This window comes from Dendrobates tinctorius, unplaced genomic scaffold (genome assembly GCF_039654945.1).
Source record: "Dendrobates tinctorius isolate UK_male_01 unplaced genomic scaffold, ASM3965494v1 ptg000310l, whole genome shotgun sequence".
Lineage (NCBI taxonomy): Eukaryota > Metazoa > Chordata > Amphibia > Anura > Dendrobatidae > Dendrobates > Dendrobates tinctorius.
This window is the reverse complement of record NW_027361977.1, coordinates 2,980,337-2,997,492: the sequence shown is the minus strand read 5'-3', so window position 1 is coordinate 2,997,492 and position 17,156 is coordinate 2,980,337. Positions and strand designations below refer to the sequence as shown.

Below are 17,156 nucleotides of genomic sequence, written 5' to 3'. Positions count from 1 at the left end.
TGACATGACTGATCTATTTTAAATTGTACAATAGCTCAAAAAAAGGACAGTATATTACTCCATACACTATTATGGCCACCACATTGTGCGCCATACAGAATAATGAGCCCCATATATTTCTCCATACAGAATAATTGGTCACATATAATGTTCCATACAGTATATGACAATCTCCACATAATGCTACAGTATATGATTGTCCCCATGGATGATGCTCCAGTGTATTATGGGCCCAAATAATGCTCCATATATAATGGGCCCCATTTGTAATGCTCCAGTGTATAATGGGCTCCATAGATGCTGCTCCAGTGTCTGATCTGCCCCATTTAGAATGCTCCAGTATATGATGGGCCCCATGGATGATGCTCCAGTGTCTTATGGGCCCAAATAATGCTCCATATATAATGGGCTCTATTTCTAATGCTTCAGTGTATAATGAGCCCCGTAAATGCTGCTCCAGTGTCTGATGTCCCCCATTTGGAATGCTTCAGTATATGATTGTCCCCATGGATGGTGCTCCAGTGTGTTATGGGCCCAAATAATGCTCCATATATAATGGGCTTCATTTCTAATGCTCCAGTGTATAATGGGCCCCATAGATGCTGCTCCAGTGTCTGATGTCCCCCCATTTGGAATGCTCCAGTATATGATGGGCCCCATTTTTAATTAACCCAGGCATGGTCTGTGAAAAGAGCTCCATGGAGTAATCTGAAGTGTGTGCTGCCGCATCCTTTACTTTTGGTGTGGGTGAAGGACACAAGGAAAGGGGTTGCTCCTGACCAGAAGCCTGCACTGATGACTCAGTGCTTGCATTTTTTTAAACTTCAGAAGAGGAGGCGATAGAGCTGGAGGCTGTTTCAGCAATGTAAGCCAAAAACAGTTCCTGATGCTCCGGCTTTAAAAGCAGTCTACCTACTCCCAGAAAAGGGAGCCTTACAGGTAATCTTAAAGCTCCAAATATATTTCCAGAGTAACAGACAGACGTTCACAGGCTCATTATGGATTACACCAGAATCTAAATAGCAAAAAAGGTTACTTTATCAGAAGCGTACAGCTGTATACAGTGTTGGCCAAATTTGAAATCTCGGTATATGTTTCCAGAGTCACCCTCAGACGCTCACTCAGTCTGGGTTTGACCATAATAAAAAATGTTGTAAAAAAGGTACTGAATAACAAGATAGCAAGTATATATATATTATAGGGTACAATTGAAATCTCCGTATACATAGTCCCGTAGTCACTCTCAGACGCTCACTCAGTATGGATTTGACCGTAATACTAAATGTCAAACAAAGGTACTGTATAACAAGATACAAGCTGTATCGAGTATAGGGTAAAAATTGGTATCTCCGATTCAACGTATACAGTTGTGGCCAAAAGTATTGACACCCCTGCAATTTTGTCAGATAATACTCAGTTTCTTCCTTAAAATGATTGCAAACACAAATTCTTTGGTATTATTATCTTCATTTAATTTGTCTTAAATGAAAAAGCACAAAAAGAATTGTCCTAAAGCCAAATTGGATATAATTCCACACCAAACATAAAAAAGAGGGTTGACAAAAGTATTGGCACTGTTCAAAAAATCATGTGATGCTTCTCTAGTTTGTGTAATTAACAGCACCTGTAACTTACCTGTGGCACCTAACAGGTGCTGGCAATAACTAAATCACACTTGCAGCCAGTTGACATGGATTAAAGTTGACTCAACCTCTGTCCTGTGTCCTTGTGTGTACCGCATTTAGCATGGAGAAAAGAAAAGACCAAAGAACTGTCTGAGGACTTGAGAAACCAAATTGTGAGAAAGCATGAGCAATCTCAAGGCTACAAGTCCATCTCCAAAGACCTGAATGTTCCTGTGTCTACCGTGCGCAGTGTCAAGAAGTTTAAAGCCCATGGCACTGTGGCTAACCTCCCTAGCTGTGGATGGAAAAGAAAAATTGACAAAAGATTTCAACGCAATATTGTGCTGATGTTGGATAAAGAACCTCGACTAACATCCAAACAAGTTCAAGCTGCCCTGCAATCCGAGGGTACAACAGTGTCAACCCATACTATCCGTCGGCATCTGAATGAAAAGGGACTGTATGGTAGGAGACCCAGGAAGACCCCACTTCTTACCCCGAGACATAAAAAAGCCAGGCTGGAGTTTGCCAAAACCTACCTGAAAAAGCCTAAAACGTTTTGGAAGAATGTTCTCTGGTCAGATGAGACAAAAGTTGAGCTTTTTGGGCATAAACATAGAGTTTACAGGTGAAAAAAAGAGGCATTCAAAGAAAAAAACACGGTCCCTACAGTCAAACATGGCGGAGGTTCCCTGATGTTTTGGGGTTGCTTTGCTGCCTCTGGCACTGTACTGCTTGACTGTGTGCATGGCATTATAAAGTCTGAATACTACCAACAAATGTTGCAGCATAATGTAGGGCCCAGTGTGAGAAAGCTGGGTCTCCCTCAGAGGTAATGGGTCTTCCAGCAGGACAATGACCCAAAACACACTTCAAAAAGCACTAGAAAATGGTTTGATAGAAAGCACTGGAGACTTCTAAGGTGGCCAGAAATGAGTCCAGACCTGAATCCCATAGAACACCTGTGGAGAGATCTAAAAATGGCAGTTTGGAGAAGGCACCCTTCTAATATCAGGGACCTGGAGCAGTTTGCCAAACAAGAATGGTCTAAAATTCCAGCAGAGCATTGTAAGAAACTCATTGATGGTTACTGGAAGCGGTTGGTCACAGTTATTTTGGCTAAAGGTTGTGCAACCAAGTATTAGGCTGAGGGTGCCAATACTATTGTCTGGCCCATTTTTGGAGTTTTGTGTGAAATGATCAATGTTTTGCTTTTTGCTTCATTCTCTTTTGTGTTTTTTCATTTAAGACAAATTAAATGAAGATAATAATACCAAAGAATTTGTGTTTGCAATCATTTTCAGGAAGAAACTGAGTATTATCTGACAAAATTGCAGGGGTGTCAATACTTTTGGCCACAACTGTATATAGAAGGCGTAAACCACACACGCTCACTCACAATGGATGATACCGTAATAAAATTTTTTTAACAAAGGTACTGTATCAGTACATACCGGGTGTATCCAGTCTAGGGGTAATTGTAAATTTCTGTCTATACTTCCGGAGTGAGACACAGACACTCACAGGCTCACTATGTATTACACCAGAATTTAAAAAGTAGAAAAAGGGAAAGGTATTTGAAGCGTGCAACAGTATACAGTGTTGTGGTTCTTTTAAATCTTCGTTTATATTTCAATCTCAGTAAGCCAGTCCAGACTCTCCGCTACTGGAAACTACGTACATGGATACAAGTACAGACCGAAAGTCGAGTGTTAGCAGAAATTTGGGAATTACTCATCGCGGGAAAACCTCCCGGTCTAATGTCACCTGTGACTGGATACCCCGCCTCCAGCAGGGTGAATTTCTATAACACCCGTGACCCTGGATACACCGCCTCCAGCAGGGCGACTTTAAACAGAGTTAAGGGGAACACTGGGGAAACCGTTACAATGGAGGGCCCTGCAATAGGGAACGGGGACGTGGAGACCTCCTGCACTCCCCTGAGTCAGTGTCCCTACATGCCTGACGATCCCTAGGCAGGTTCCGCACCTGGTGACGAGCTGGATACCTCAAATCCCTAGCTCGCCCTGCACCTATCCCTTTCTAGTGAATTGGACGGTGCAGAAACTAATCCCACTACTGCACTAATACACACACAAGGAAAGTCACAAACCGGGAAAAACACCACTTAGCTTTGCTCTGTTGCTATTGCTCCCAGCAACAGAGTACAACACCAAAGTTCAGCTTCACCCCTGAAGCTCGACACCTGAATTCAGCTTCCGCCTGAAGCTATTACACCAGAGCTCCCCTGAGCTGCAAGGAACTCCTCTCTGTAGTTCCTTCCTTCACCATACTGGGTTGGAAATTTGCAATATCACCAACAGTGAGTGAGACCACCTGCAACTCCTTTATAGGTAGGAGCCAGGGAATCACACCTGCTTCATAATCATGTGCAATAACACTAGCGGCCACCGGGGGCAACTAAACTAAAGTAACCAGAGTGCAATGACCCTAACGGCCACCGGGGCAAAACTAGAACTGAAACAACCACAGTGTAATGACCCTAATGGCCACCAGGGGCAAAACTAATTTTAAGCAAACAGCTTAGAGGAAAAAAAAAGGTTACTTGTGCAAAATCTGTCATAATCCAACCTGGATCATGACACCCGATAGATGTTGCAGAGGCGATGCAGACCCTCAATTACTGTGTCTGTGGAGACAGCGAAAACGGTTCTTTTGTGAAGAAAGGATTGCTTTATCGCAGTAGCGTGAATCACATCACCGTTACTCGTCTCCATCAAATTGTGATCACAGGGAGAGATGTAGACATGGTCCTCACTGCCTATCATGATGTGTCTGGTCATTTTGGAGTACAAAAGACAGAAGCCACAGGCCGTAGGCGATTCTATTGGATTGGCGTGAGAGGAGTCATTGAAAAATGGTGGCAGGAATGTCACACGTCTGTGACTGTCACAACTGTGAAAGGTGATCATAAAGCACCACTGCATCCTCTTGTAAGTTGACATCCATTACAAATGGTAGCCATTGATCATCTGAAGGTAGAGGCCAGCAGGACAGGCCATAGCTACATCTTAACCATCATCGATCAATACACCAAATTTCTAGTGGCCGTCCCTGTGAAGGATTTAACTGCCCAGACTACACAGCGGTGGAGCAGGGAGAGGTAAGTATTGCAACTTGCAAGTGCTGTGGCCATGACCAAGCAGGGGGGACACACTCGTGGTCGACGGTACTGACACAGGGCCCCTCATAGTACGCTGGTGTGTTTGATGGCGAGTGGGCCCCCCCACCATCAGAGACACTATTGTACTATGAGGGGCCCTGTGCCAGTGCTGTCGGCCATCAGTGGACCCATCAACCTGTTCAGAGCAACGGCACTTGCCTGGGTGCGCCAGGTGTTGACCCCAGCCCTTGGGGGGTGGGCAGCCCAGTTAGGAAGGTTTAAAAAATGGCATATGTTGATGTGTAGGCTTGACATTCAGCTGCTGCAAATGGCGTAATTGAGCAAGTCCGAGGAAGAGGGGGACAAAAGCAAGCCTTTTTTCTGGCAACCTATGTGTCATCAGGGGAAGGTGGGACAAAATCCTTTGAAACCCATGCATGGTTCATTTTAATGAAGGTTAGATCATCCACATTTTGGGTCGACAGAAGGGTCCTTTTTTCTGTCAGGATTGATCCAGCAGCACTGAAGACTTTTTCAGATAACACACTAACAGCAGGGCAAGCGAGCTCCTGTAAGGCATAGTGTGCCAATTCAGGCCAGGTGTCCAGCTTAGAGGCCCAATAGTCAAAGGGGAATGACCTGTGAGGGAGAACATCGATATGGGAGGAGAAGTAGTTTGTAACCATAGTTGACAACTGCTGTCTCCTGTCACTTTTAATCGATGCAGTATTAGCAGTCGTGTGAGCTGTACTTGCGAAATCTTTCCACAACATGGTCATTAAACCCCTGTCTCCAATGCCACTTCGGCTGTTTGCACAACGAACACCTCTTCCATTGTGCCCACTACGGCTCGTGGGAGACCCAGCACCGCTGCTGTGTGCTTGGAAAGCCTCAAACAAACAGAGTTGCTTGTTTGTTAGCCAATATTATCTCTAGGTTCTCCTGTGGCATGATGTTATGTAAGTTGCCTTTGTAGCGTGGATCGAGGATGCTGGCCAGCCAGTAGTCGTCATCCTTCATCATTTTGGCAATGCGGGGATCCCTTTTTAGGATCCGCAAGGCATAATCGCACATGTGGGCCAATGTTCCAGGTGTCAATAATGCACTGCCACTGCTGGGTGGAGGAGCACTTTCTGGCAAATCCACATCGCTACAGTCTCGCACAAACACTGTACCTGACCTTGGAACGCCAACATTTTCTCTTGCCCCATGAGAAGCATCCTCCTGCCCAAAATAATCATCCCCCTCCTCCTCCTCTTCCTCTTCTTCCTCCACCTCATCAAGGACAGTTCCCTGACCAGACAATGGCTGACTGTCAGCAAGGCTTCCCTCCTCCTGTTCCTCCTCCGCTGCAGGCGCAAGATCCTTAATGTGCGTCATACTTTGCATGAGCAGACGCATAAGTGGGATGCTCATGTTTATGATGGCGTCGTCTGCGCTTACCAGCCATGTGCATTCCTCAAAACACTGAAGGACTTTACAGACGTCTTTCAGCTTTGACCACTGCACACCCAACAATTCCATGTGTTCCCTCAAACTGCCTGCTCGTGTATCCTCCCACAAATGCATTACAGCCTGCTTCTGTTCGTACAGCCTCTCAACCATGTGCAGGGTGGAGTTCCACCGTGTTGCAACGTCTATGATTAGACGATGCTTGGGGAGGTGGAGCAATCGCTGCAGCTTATGCATACGAGTGGAGTGGATGTTTGAGCGACCGATGTGCAAGCACAGTCTTCGCACCGTATGGAGCAGGGATGTTAACTCCGGATAATTTTTAAGGAAGCACTGCACCACCAGGTTCAAAGTGTGAGCCAGGCAAGGTATGTGTGTGACTTTTGCCCTGGCTATGGCTGCCACAAAATTATGGCCGTTATCACTGACTACCTTGCCTTCCTCAAGATGTAGACTGCCCAGCCATGACTCAGTTTGTCTCTGCAAGTAGTCGGCCAGTACCTCCGCTGTGTGTCTGTTGTCACCCAAAGACATCATCAGCCTGCTGACGCTTACCACTAGCTGTTCGATAGTGGGACACCTCGTGTGCAACACTACCAGCTGCGGATGGAGTGCTCATGCGACTGCGCTCTGTGGACGAGCTTTCGCTGATGGAGGAGGAGGAGGGTCGAAAGCCTACAGCCAACTGTTTCCTATACCGTGGGCTAGGCAGCACTGTTCCACCGCCGCTGTCCCCTGTGGAGCCTGCATCCACCACATTAATCCATTGCGCAGTGATGGACACGTAATGGCCCTGGCCATGCCTACTGGTCCATGCATCTGTTGTGAGGTGCGCCTTTCCACTCTCTGACTGTTTTAGTACATAGACAATGCAGTCTTTCACATGCCGGTGGAGGGCAGGGATGGCTTTTCGAGAAAAGAAGTGCCGACTGGGTAGGTCATAGCGTGGGATAGCATAGGCCATGAGCTCACGGAAAGCTTCGCTCTCAACCAAACGATAGGGCATCATCTCTAATGAGATTAGTTTGTCAATGTAGGCATTCAAACACAGTGTACAGGGATGAGAGGATGAGTACTTTCTTGTCCTACTCAGAGTGTCTGGTAGGGTGAGCTGGACTGGACAGCTGCATATGGGGGAAGTAGCGGTGGACCGGACGGAGTGAGAGGGGGTTGGTGATGGTATTGGTGGTGATGGCCTAGATTCACTGTTGTGTTGCAAAACCATTGTGATTCCCTGAATGCTTTGGCCTTGCGACGACACCTCCACATTTAGTGCTGGTAGTGTGGTGGCGGTGGTCTTACAGTGGGGGAAGCGATGGAGCGTTGCTAACTACCTTCAGTCGGAGCAGGTGCACATGTGCTACCTGAGGTTTTGTAGTCCGTCCACGCTTGCAAGTGCATGTTGATTAACTGTCTAAGCATGCAACTGGTATTCAAATTTCTGAGTTTATCTCTGCTAGAAGTCCTTCCGCACTACTCACAGATAAGCTTTGCCTCATCAGTAGGATTTTGGACAAAGAAGTGCCACACTGCACTCTTCCTACTATGGTATACATTTTCTGGCCTTGTGTGGTAGGGGGCCGGACTTGGGGGGTGGACCACTGCTTACCAGACGAGGCACAGATGAGACGGAGACCGATTCCACTTGTAACAGTTCAGATTTATTTGTCGTCCTCCTGACGACTACTTTGGGTACGTTGGAGGGGGCCCCAGTCCATCCAGAACAATTGCAAACGCCCGGGCCTCTCCCCAGCGTTGGAGTACCACCGCCATCTTGGACGGAATCTGGTGCCTCCCCGGATCCTCTGTTGGCAACGCAGATCCAGAACAGCATCCCCAATTTGTAATCCACAGGTCAGCGATTTGTAATGCACAGGTGTTTGTAATCCACAGGCACTTGTAATCCACAGAGGAACAGTCCAAGTCCTTCTAGGTTCTTCAAACGCAGGCCTGCCGAGGAAGGTGTCGTATTAGTGGCGGCGATCCTGCCAACTATGCCAAATGTGGTAGGGGGCCGGGCTTGGGGGGTGGACCACTGCTTACCAGACGAGGCACAGACGAGACGGAGACCGATTCCACTTGTAATAGTTCCAGATTTATTCGTCGTCCTCCTGACGACCACCAAACACGCACCGCAGCTTCTGTACACCACTCTGTTTCCAGGCCCGGGTACCTATTCCTTAGCTCCAGTCGCAGTAGCGCACCTCGTGGATCTTTCACTGGGGGCTGTCCTAGACCAATCTACCCCCAGCGCTTCACCTGCCCGAGGTCGTCTTCCAATCGGTACCCCCGGGGCCTCGTCTGTCCTGCGGTCCGTTGGGTCAGGGTCACCCCTGACTGTCTCTTCTCCTTGTCTGTCCTGCGGTCCATCGGGTCAGGGCCACCCCCCTGACTGTCTCTCCTCTGTCCGTACCCTGGCCGAGCTCTTCTCACTTTCCTGTCTTCTTCTGAGCTCCTCCCGGGACTAATCTCATCTGGAGCCCCACCTTCCTCTATTTATCCCCTCTCCCACAGGGGAACTTCCCACCCGGGCTCCTATCTCCCCGCCCCCCATGACTAAGCGTATCTGAGCCACAAGCTGTTGTTCAGTCCTACACTACTCTCCCCTGCCATCTTGTGGTCACTTTCCAATACTACACCCTTTTCTCCTGCCTTTCCTAGCTGTTGCCCTTCTATCCTGTCAATCTCCGTCTCCCCTGTACAAACTGTCCCCTTCTACTGCCGGTCACATCTGTCCGTCAAGTCACCTTCCCCACACTTGCACGCTGTGCTAAGTTGACCGTCTGGCCAAGCTGTTCTGCAACTCTTTTAGTTTTTGTTCCACGTTTTTAGACAGCTATGGGCTTGCCAGATAACCGCTGCTGCGATGTCAATGCTTGTTGCGGATCCTTCTCCTTATCTGAACTATTGCCAGCGCCACTGTCAGTATCTAGTCCTGGAATCTGTTTCTCTTGCCCTTAGACTTGCCCTTAGTTATCATGGATCTTGATGTTTTCACGTCGGCCATCTTGCTTCCTGCCAAAGCTGTTTATAAAGCCAGCACCTGCTCTGATTCATTGCTTGTGTATTATTTATTGGACCTTGTGCCTCTGCAGTCCCAAGCCTGGACTTACTATCCCTGTTGGTCCTCTCTTAACGGCGGAGTCCTCTGCCAACCTGCACGTCTGGATCCCTGCCTGCCGACCGAGTGATTGCTGAACACTTGACTTCAGGAACCTCTGCCTGACTACATCTGCGGTGAAGTAAGAACTCCAGCCAGCTAGTGTGTTCCTCCTCCCTGCAAGAGTCTGGGTCTTGTGCACTCATTGCTCAGTGACTTTGCATGCTGTGTCGCAGAGTATCAGCTCTGCTATTACCATTTATCATATTGACTGAACATTTATCTGGACTTATATGCTACAGTATATTGCATTCAGATCACTAATACAATATTGCTTGCGCAACCCACTGTGTCTGCAGTCTCTTTGACCTAGCCACTGGTGTCCAGTTGTATCCACTAGTATCGTGACAGCCACCCTCCTCCCCAATGGATGCCAATCTGGGTCAAGAACTGGGTTATCCATCACCTGCTCTTCAAAGTCATCTGCACCTTCCTCTTTACCTTCCTCTGTGTCACCGTGTAAGGTGGTATAGTATGCGGGAAGGGGCACCTGAGTTTCATCAGGGTCAGATTCTGGCTCAGTAGACTACGAGGGCAATGTAGTGCTCTGGGTCAATGTACCAGCAGAATCATCTAGCAGTGGCTGTGCATCAGTGCACTCCATGTCAGATTCATCTTGGACTGGGGAATTCAGGATTTGACTGGATAACCCAGGCATGGTATGTGAAAAGAGATCCATACAGTAATCTGAAGTGTGGGCTGCCGCATCCTTAACTTTTGGTGGGGGTGAAGGACACCCTCTGAAACCCTTTGTGTAATCTTTCTCATATATAGATAGTGTAATTCTCCAGTTGGCATCTCTTCTTCAAAAGAGTTGGAGGGTGTGAAATGTTTCCACTTGTGGTTCTCAGTAAAGCCCCCTGTGAGATTGGAGACAGGAGACTGCCTTCTCAGGATAACACCTGTTTGACCTGTTTGGAGAGCTGCAGTGTAAGGACAGATGTTAATTTACTGCTGGTCATGCATGCATAAATATACATATTTCACTACACCCACTCAGGTTTTTTTTTTTACATTATTTATTTACAGTGCAGCAGCCAGCTGATGAATACTCCCATCAGCCACTCCTGCTCTCACTGTTATTGGCTGCAGCAGACATTGGCTGATGGGAGCGGTAGTCCCATCAACTGACACCAGTGACTGGAGGTGAACTTATACCTCCGATCACAGCTGCAAGCTTACGCTGACATTTGACAGCAATTGAATATAGACACATGGGCCATGTACACAGTGAACAAGTCTGTAGGACAGTGTTCACACCTCCAAAAGACTGAAACAAAGAAAAATACAGTATAACAAATGTATAAAAATACTCTGTTGTAAAAAAGTAAAAGTAAACAGCAAGTGCTAGTAAAAAGATGATAAAACAGGGTATTTGGTTGATATGTTTTTTGCAAAAAATGTATACTAAGCCGCTCTACCAAATGTCAAGGTGTACCCATATCAGAGCAGTCCCTAACCAATGTATTTAAAAACCTGAACATGTGTACAGTACCATGCACATATAAGCCGTATCAACCAAATACCCTGTTTTGTTATCTTTTTACTAGCACTTGCTGGTTACTGTTACTTTTTTCAACAGAGTATTTTTATAAGTTTGTTAGACTGTGTTTTTCTGTGTTTCAGTCTTTTGGTGGTATGAACACTGTCCTACAGACTTGTTCACTGTGTGCATGGCCCATGTGTTTATATTCAATTGGTTTCTTGTTTTTGCAAGGTTAGGGAGGTCTCCACCCCTCCCTTGTGGGCCATGCACATATAAGCCGTCTTCCACAGCTTGTCCACATCGGACATTGCCTTTATGAATCCTGCTCATATAGGTACTGTACACATGTGCAGGTTTTTAAATACATCGGTTAGGGACTGCTCTGATATGGGTATACCTTGACGTTTGGTAGAGCAGCTTACCATGCATTTGTTGCAAAAAACGTATCAACCAAATACCTTGTTTTGTTATCATTTTACTAGCACTTGCTGTTTACTGTTACTTTTTTACAACAGAGTATCTTTAATATGTTTGTTATACTGTGTGTTTCTGTCATTTGACAGTGTGGGAACCGTGGCTCTCTGACTGGTAGTGATTTTGCCACCTATCAGAAGCGATGTTTGCCTTGCTTTCATGCACATTACAGCGAGACATATATAGGATGTTCAGGCCCCCAATTACAGTGAATGTGGTCCGGTACTTTTCTGGTACCCGAACCCAAATGTTTAATAAATGGCCAGACCCGAACGTCCAGGTGTCTACCCATCTCTACTCTTCTGGAAAGCCTGGTGATTTTTTTCTTGAAGCATCTTCTTTAATGTCTTTTTGGTTGTTTTTTTGTGTTTACGTTTTTTTAAACTATACATATAAACTAATGTTTGGTTTCTAAACCTAAGTCTACTTTTAGCCGCTTCATGGCTTTCAAAACAGCATTTCTTGGTATAAAGTTATTAAAAGAAGGTCACAGACTTTCACAGGCTGTATGACTCCAATGTTTTTGTCAGATCTGAATGTGCAGGAATGCAGTCAACTATATTTCTTTTTCAGAGAGGATTGTGGTGCTTTGGTGGGAATGGATTACCGTATGCTGAAAGTCTCAGTTCTGTTCCATCAGAGAAACTGGAAGTATATAGCTTACAGGCTTTATTGAAACACTCTAGGGTAATGTACAGCTACTATATTTGTCTTTCACTAAATTCACAGTAATAAACAACTTACTGAATGATTGGAATAAGAACTATACTGTAAAACATACCTAGAACCTAGAAAGTTGAGCCAAATAAAAAGATGTATCATGCACTATTTGGAAGTCCCCAGTTCATGCATCTTATCACTTATATGATGATATGACTTGTGTTTATTTATAAACAAAATGGAAATATGTTGAAAATTTTAAAAATTTAGCAATTTTCAAACTTTTAATTGTTATGCCCATAAATCAGAAAGATATGTCACACAAAATACGTAATAAATAACATTCCCCACATGTCTGCTTTACATCAGCACAATTTTGGAACCAATTTTTTTTCTTAGGAACTTATTAGGGTTAAAAATGTACCAGCGATTTCTCATTTTTACAACAACATTTACAAAACCTTTTTTTAGGGACCACAGCACATTTGAAGTCACTTTGAGGGGTCAATATGACAGATATACCCAAAAGTGACACCATTCTAAAAATTGCACCCCTCAAGGTGCTCAATACCACATTCATGAAGTTTAATAACCCTTTACGTGCTTCACAGGAACTGAAGCAATGAAATTAACATTTAACTTTTTTTTAACAAACATTTTACTTCAGAACCAATTTTTTTTATTTTCACAAGTGTAAAAAGAGAAAATAAAAAGCAAAATTTGTTGTGCAATTTCTCCTGAATACGCTGATATCCCATATGTGGGGGTAAACCACTGTTTGGGCACATGGCAGGGCTTGGAAGGGAGGAGCGCCGTTTGACTTTTTCAATGCAGAATTGGCTGGTATTGAGATCGGACACCATGTCGCATTTGGAGAGCCCCTGATGTGCCGAAACAGTGGAAACCCCCAACAAGTAACACCATTTTGGAAACTATACCCCTTAAGAAACTAATCTAGATGTGTGGTGAGCACTTTGAACCCCCAAGTGCTTCACACAAGCTTATAACGTATAACCCTGAAGATAAAAAATTGTATTTTTTCCACAAAAATTATTTTTTTTTGCCTCCAAATTTTTATTTTCACAAGAGTAACAGGAGAAATTAGACCCCCAAAGTTGTGCAATTTGTCCTGAGTATGCCGATACCCCATATGTGTGGGCAAACCACTATTTGAGCGCACCATAGAGCTCGGAAGGGAAGGAGCGACGTTTGACTTTTTCAGTGCAGAATTGGCTGGAATTGAGATCGGACGCCATGTTGCATTTGAAGAGCTCCTGATGTGCTTAAACAGTGGCAACCCCCCACAAGTGACACCATTTTGGAAACTAGACTCCTTAAGTATCTTATCTAGAAGTGCTTCACAGAAGATTTTAACTCAGAGCTATGAAAATAAAAAAATATTTTTTTTTCCTCAAAAATTATTTTTTTAGCCTGCAATTTTTTATTTTCACAGGGGTACCAGGAGAAATTGGACCCCAAAAGTTGTTGTCCAGTTTGTCCTGAGTATGCTGGTACCCCATATGTGGGGGGGAATCACTGTTTGGGCACAAGTCGGGGCTCGAAAGGGAAGTAGTGACATTTTGAAATGCAGACTTTGATGGAATGGTCTGCGGGCATCATGTTGCGTTTACAGAGCCCCTTATGTGCCTAAACAGTAAAAACTCCCCACAAGTGACCCCATTTTGGAAACTAGACCCCCAAGGAGCTTATCTAGATGTGTGGTGAGCACTTTGAACCCCAAGTGCTTCACAGAAGTTTATAACGTAGAGCCGTGAAATTAATAAAATCATATTTTTTCCACAAACATTATGTTTTCAACCCCAAATTTTTACTTTCACATGCATATCAGGAGAAATTGGACCACAAAAGTTGTTGTGCAATTTGTCCTGGGTACGCTGATACCCCATATGTGGGGGGGGGGGAATCACTGTTTTGGCGCATGGCAGAGCTCGGAAGGGAAAGAGCGCCGTTTTGGAATGCAGACTTTGATGGAATAGTCTGCGGGCGTCATGTTGCATTTGCAAAGCCCCTGATATGCCTAAACAGTAGAAAGCCTCCACGAGTGACCCCATATTGGAAACTAGACCCCCCAAGGAACTTATCTAGATGTATTGTGAGAACTTTGAACCCCCAAGTGCTTCAATGAAAATAAAAAATCATTTCTCTTCCACAAAAATTATTTTTTAGCTCGCAGTTTTTTATTTTCACAAGGGTAACAGGAGAAATTGGACCCTAAAGGTTGTTGTCCAATTTGTCCTGAGTTTGTTGGCACCCCATATGTGGGGGCAATCACTGTTTGGGCACACGTCGGGGCTCGAAAGGGAAGTAGTAATGTTTTGGAATGCAGACTGCGGGCATCATGTTGCGTTTGCAGAGCATTTGATGTACCTAAACAGTAGAAACCCCCCACAAGTGAGCCCATTTTGGAAACTAGATCCCACAGGGAGCTTACCTATATGTGTGGTGAACACTTTGAACCCCCAAATGCTTCACAAATGTTTAAAACGCAGAGACATTCTTTTCCACAAAAATGATATTTTAGCCCCCAATTTTTTATTTTCCCAAGGGCACCAGGAGAAATTAGAACCTCAAAGTTGTTGTGCAATTTTTCCTGAGTACGCTGATGCCCCATGTGTTGGGGTAAACCACTGTTTGGGCACACGTCGGGGCTCGGAAGGGAGGGAGCACCGTTTGACTTTTTGAATGCAAAATTGGCTGGAATCAACGGTGACGCCATGTCTCGTTTGGAGACCCCCTGATGTGCCTAAACAATGGAAACCCCTCAATTCTAACCAACCCTAACCCTAATCACAACCCTAATCCCAACACACCCCTAACCCTAATCCAACCCTAGCCACAACTCTAACCCTTATCCCAACCCTAATCCTAATCCTAACCCCAACCCTAATCCCAACCCTAACCCTAATCCCAACCCTAATTCCAACCCTAACCCTAATTCCAACCCTACCCCTAATTCTGACCATAACCCTAGTCCTAACCCTAATTTTAACCCAGCTCACATTAGCCTAATTCTAACTCTAACGGGAAAGTGAAAATAAATATATTTTCTTTATTTCATTATTTTTCCCTAACTAAGGGGGTGATAAAGGGAGGTTTATTTACTTTTTCTTTTTTTTTACTTTGATCACTGTGATAGGGTCTATCACAGTCACCAAAATGAACCAATGGGAAAAATCTTCCTATTGTTGCTGGTTGCCGGCCGACAGATCTCGGCAGCCGCACTGTGCATGCGCCCGCCAATTTCTTACGGGTAGAAGACGCCGGCAGCCGTGGGGGGAGGCCAAGGAGACCCAGGGACACCAGGGGGTACAGGGGGGTATCGGGGACCCTATTTCTCTCTCCTCTGATGTGCGATTAAATGGCACATCTGACTTTTTTTTATTTTTTCCGGTCGCCGTTATACGGTTAATAACAGACCCAGAGTAATTCCGACTCTGGGGGGTGCTATACACTTTTTCCACAGCGCCATGAATTCACGGCACTGTGGTTTAAGTACCCTTAACTACTGCCATTAAAAGGCGTATCGGCGGTCATTAACGGGTTAATATATGTTTTATAAACATGTTGCGTCTGTTCAAGAGCAAGTATTTTGGTTTGGTGAAATAAAAATCTTTTCTGACTTTTTTTCATTAATCTTTTTGTGATCTACAACATAGATATCCACGCATGCTGACAGCATTGTGTTGAATGGAGGTTTGCAGCTGCTGCAGCGAATATACTTGCTCCGCAAGGATTCTCAGAAAATACAAAGAAGTATAATGCGAATAATTGGTAACCTGGCCCTACATGAGCATCTGCACTCGAGCATTGTGGATTCAGGTAATGCCATTTCTCTCAATAAATCCTGTAATTAAATATAACATATATTTTAATTGAATTATGTTTTTTTTCTTAATTTTCTTTATTTCTTAACATTCTTCTAAAAAAACTTCTAATTATTGTCACACATATACAGTTTTGTATTTTGTTTCAATGTACTCTAGGTGCTCCTATTTCCTTCTTCATTCCACAAACATACTGATAGGTTAATTTAAAATTTGGATCCTGACACACAATGAGGATAGGGACCAAAGTGATCAGGGATGGACTGGGACTAAAATTCAGCCCTGGCATTTGAAAGCACACAGGTCCATGCCATACCCACCTTCTTCAACAGATTGAGATATCTATTGCTTATCGCATCCTGCCTATAGGAAATCAGGACTATTATCTATATTTCCAATAATAACTTTATGTAAGATTTTATAACATTGCAATATAACAGACTAATATCACCATATACACAGTGGTGATAATGTAAGGGGGTGGCAGGTCCCCTCAGTTGTGCCCTCTCCTCCTTCCGTGCGACCCCTGTGCCTTTTATGTAAATAAGTTATAACACTGCTCTATGTCTGACCTGATGTATTTAGTAATATGTGTATTAATGTAGAATGTCTTGTATGGTGATGTGTTTTATGCCTTCCTGTGTTTTGTACTATTAGTCTTAGATGTGCTGTGTCTGCCATGAATAACTGTGATGCTGTGCTTGTAATGCACATACTAGAGGTTGGGACAGAACTAATTAATATTAGGGGCTGGACTTGCAGCCTCAAGGAAAGTGGAAGCTGCTGCTTCCCTGTCAGAAAGCCCGGCTACGTCGACAAGGGTAGATGTGTGCTCCAGAAGGGGCATTGCCAAACTCCCGGATGGGAGAGATCTGCTACACCGAATAAAGGATTTATACGGACTGAAGGATTACAACACAGGCCCCCAGGACTTGGGAAAGCCTTCACTGAAGGGGTCTCAGGCCCTCAGATGCCAGCGATTGGACTACTGCAAATCTCGGCCACTGTGGACGTTGTGGGTACTGCTCTGCTGCTAATGTCAGGGAGAGAACAGGAAGCCAGTGTTGAAAATTGTCTTTTCATCCATCCTTCATCATTGTTCAAATAAAATTATTTTCCCTGTTCGAGAACAGCTGCATTCCGGACCCTTAATTGCCTGGACTGCTGTAGGGGTATGCTATAGTACGGTTTTACCTTTGCCTTTCTCTTTCATCTTGGTGCTGTGTATTATCAGTGTATGTTTATTTGTTAATACATAATTGTACTGCTACATGATTAAGTGTATTAACATGTCTATACAATGGTACTGCTACACTGTTATGTGTATTAC

At 44.7% G+C, this 17,156-nt stretch overlaps 1 protein-coding gene across 8 annotated transcripts in view; it reads left to right on the top strand.

Annotated features, from left to right (window-relative positions):
- The window catches only part of SERAC1 (serine active site containing 1), a 1,540,408-nt gene that overhangs the window by 602,911 nt on the left and 920,341 nt on the right, over window positions 1–17,156 (top strand). For all 8 annotated transcript variants that reach the window (XM_073561007.1, XM_073561005.1, XM_073561004.1 and 5 more), the window contains 2 exons: window positions 11,895–12,008; window positions 15,659–15,821. In XM_073561007.1, the coding sequence (XP_073417108.1) occupies window positions 11,895–12,008; window positions 15,659–15,821 (277 nt within the window). The remainder of the gene's footprint in view (window positions 1–11,894; window positions 12,009–15,658; window positions 15,822–17,156) is intronic.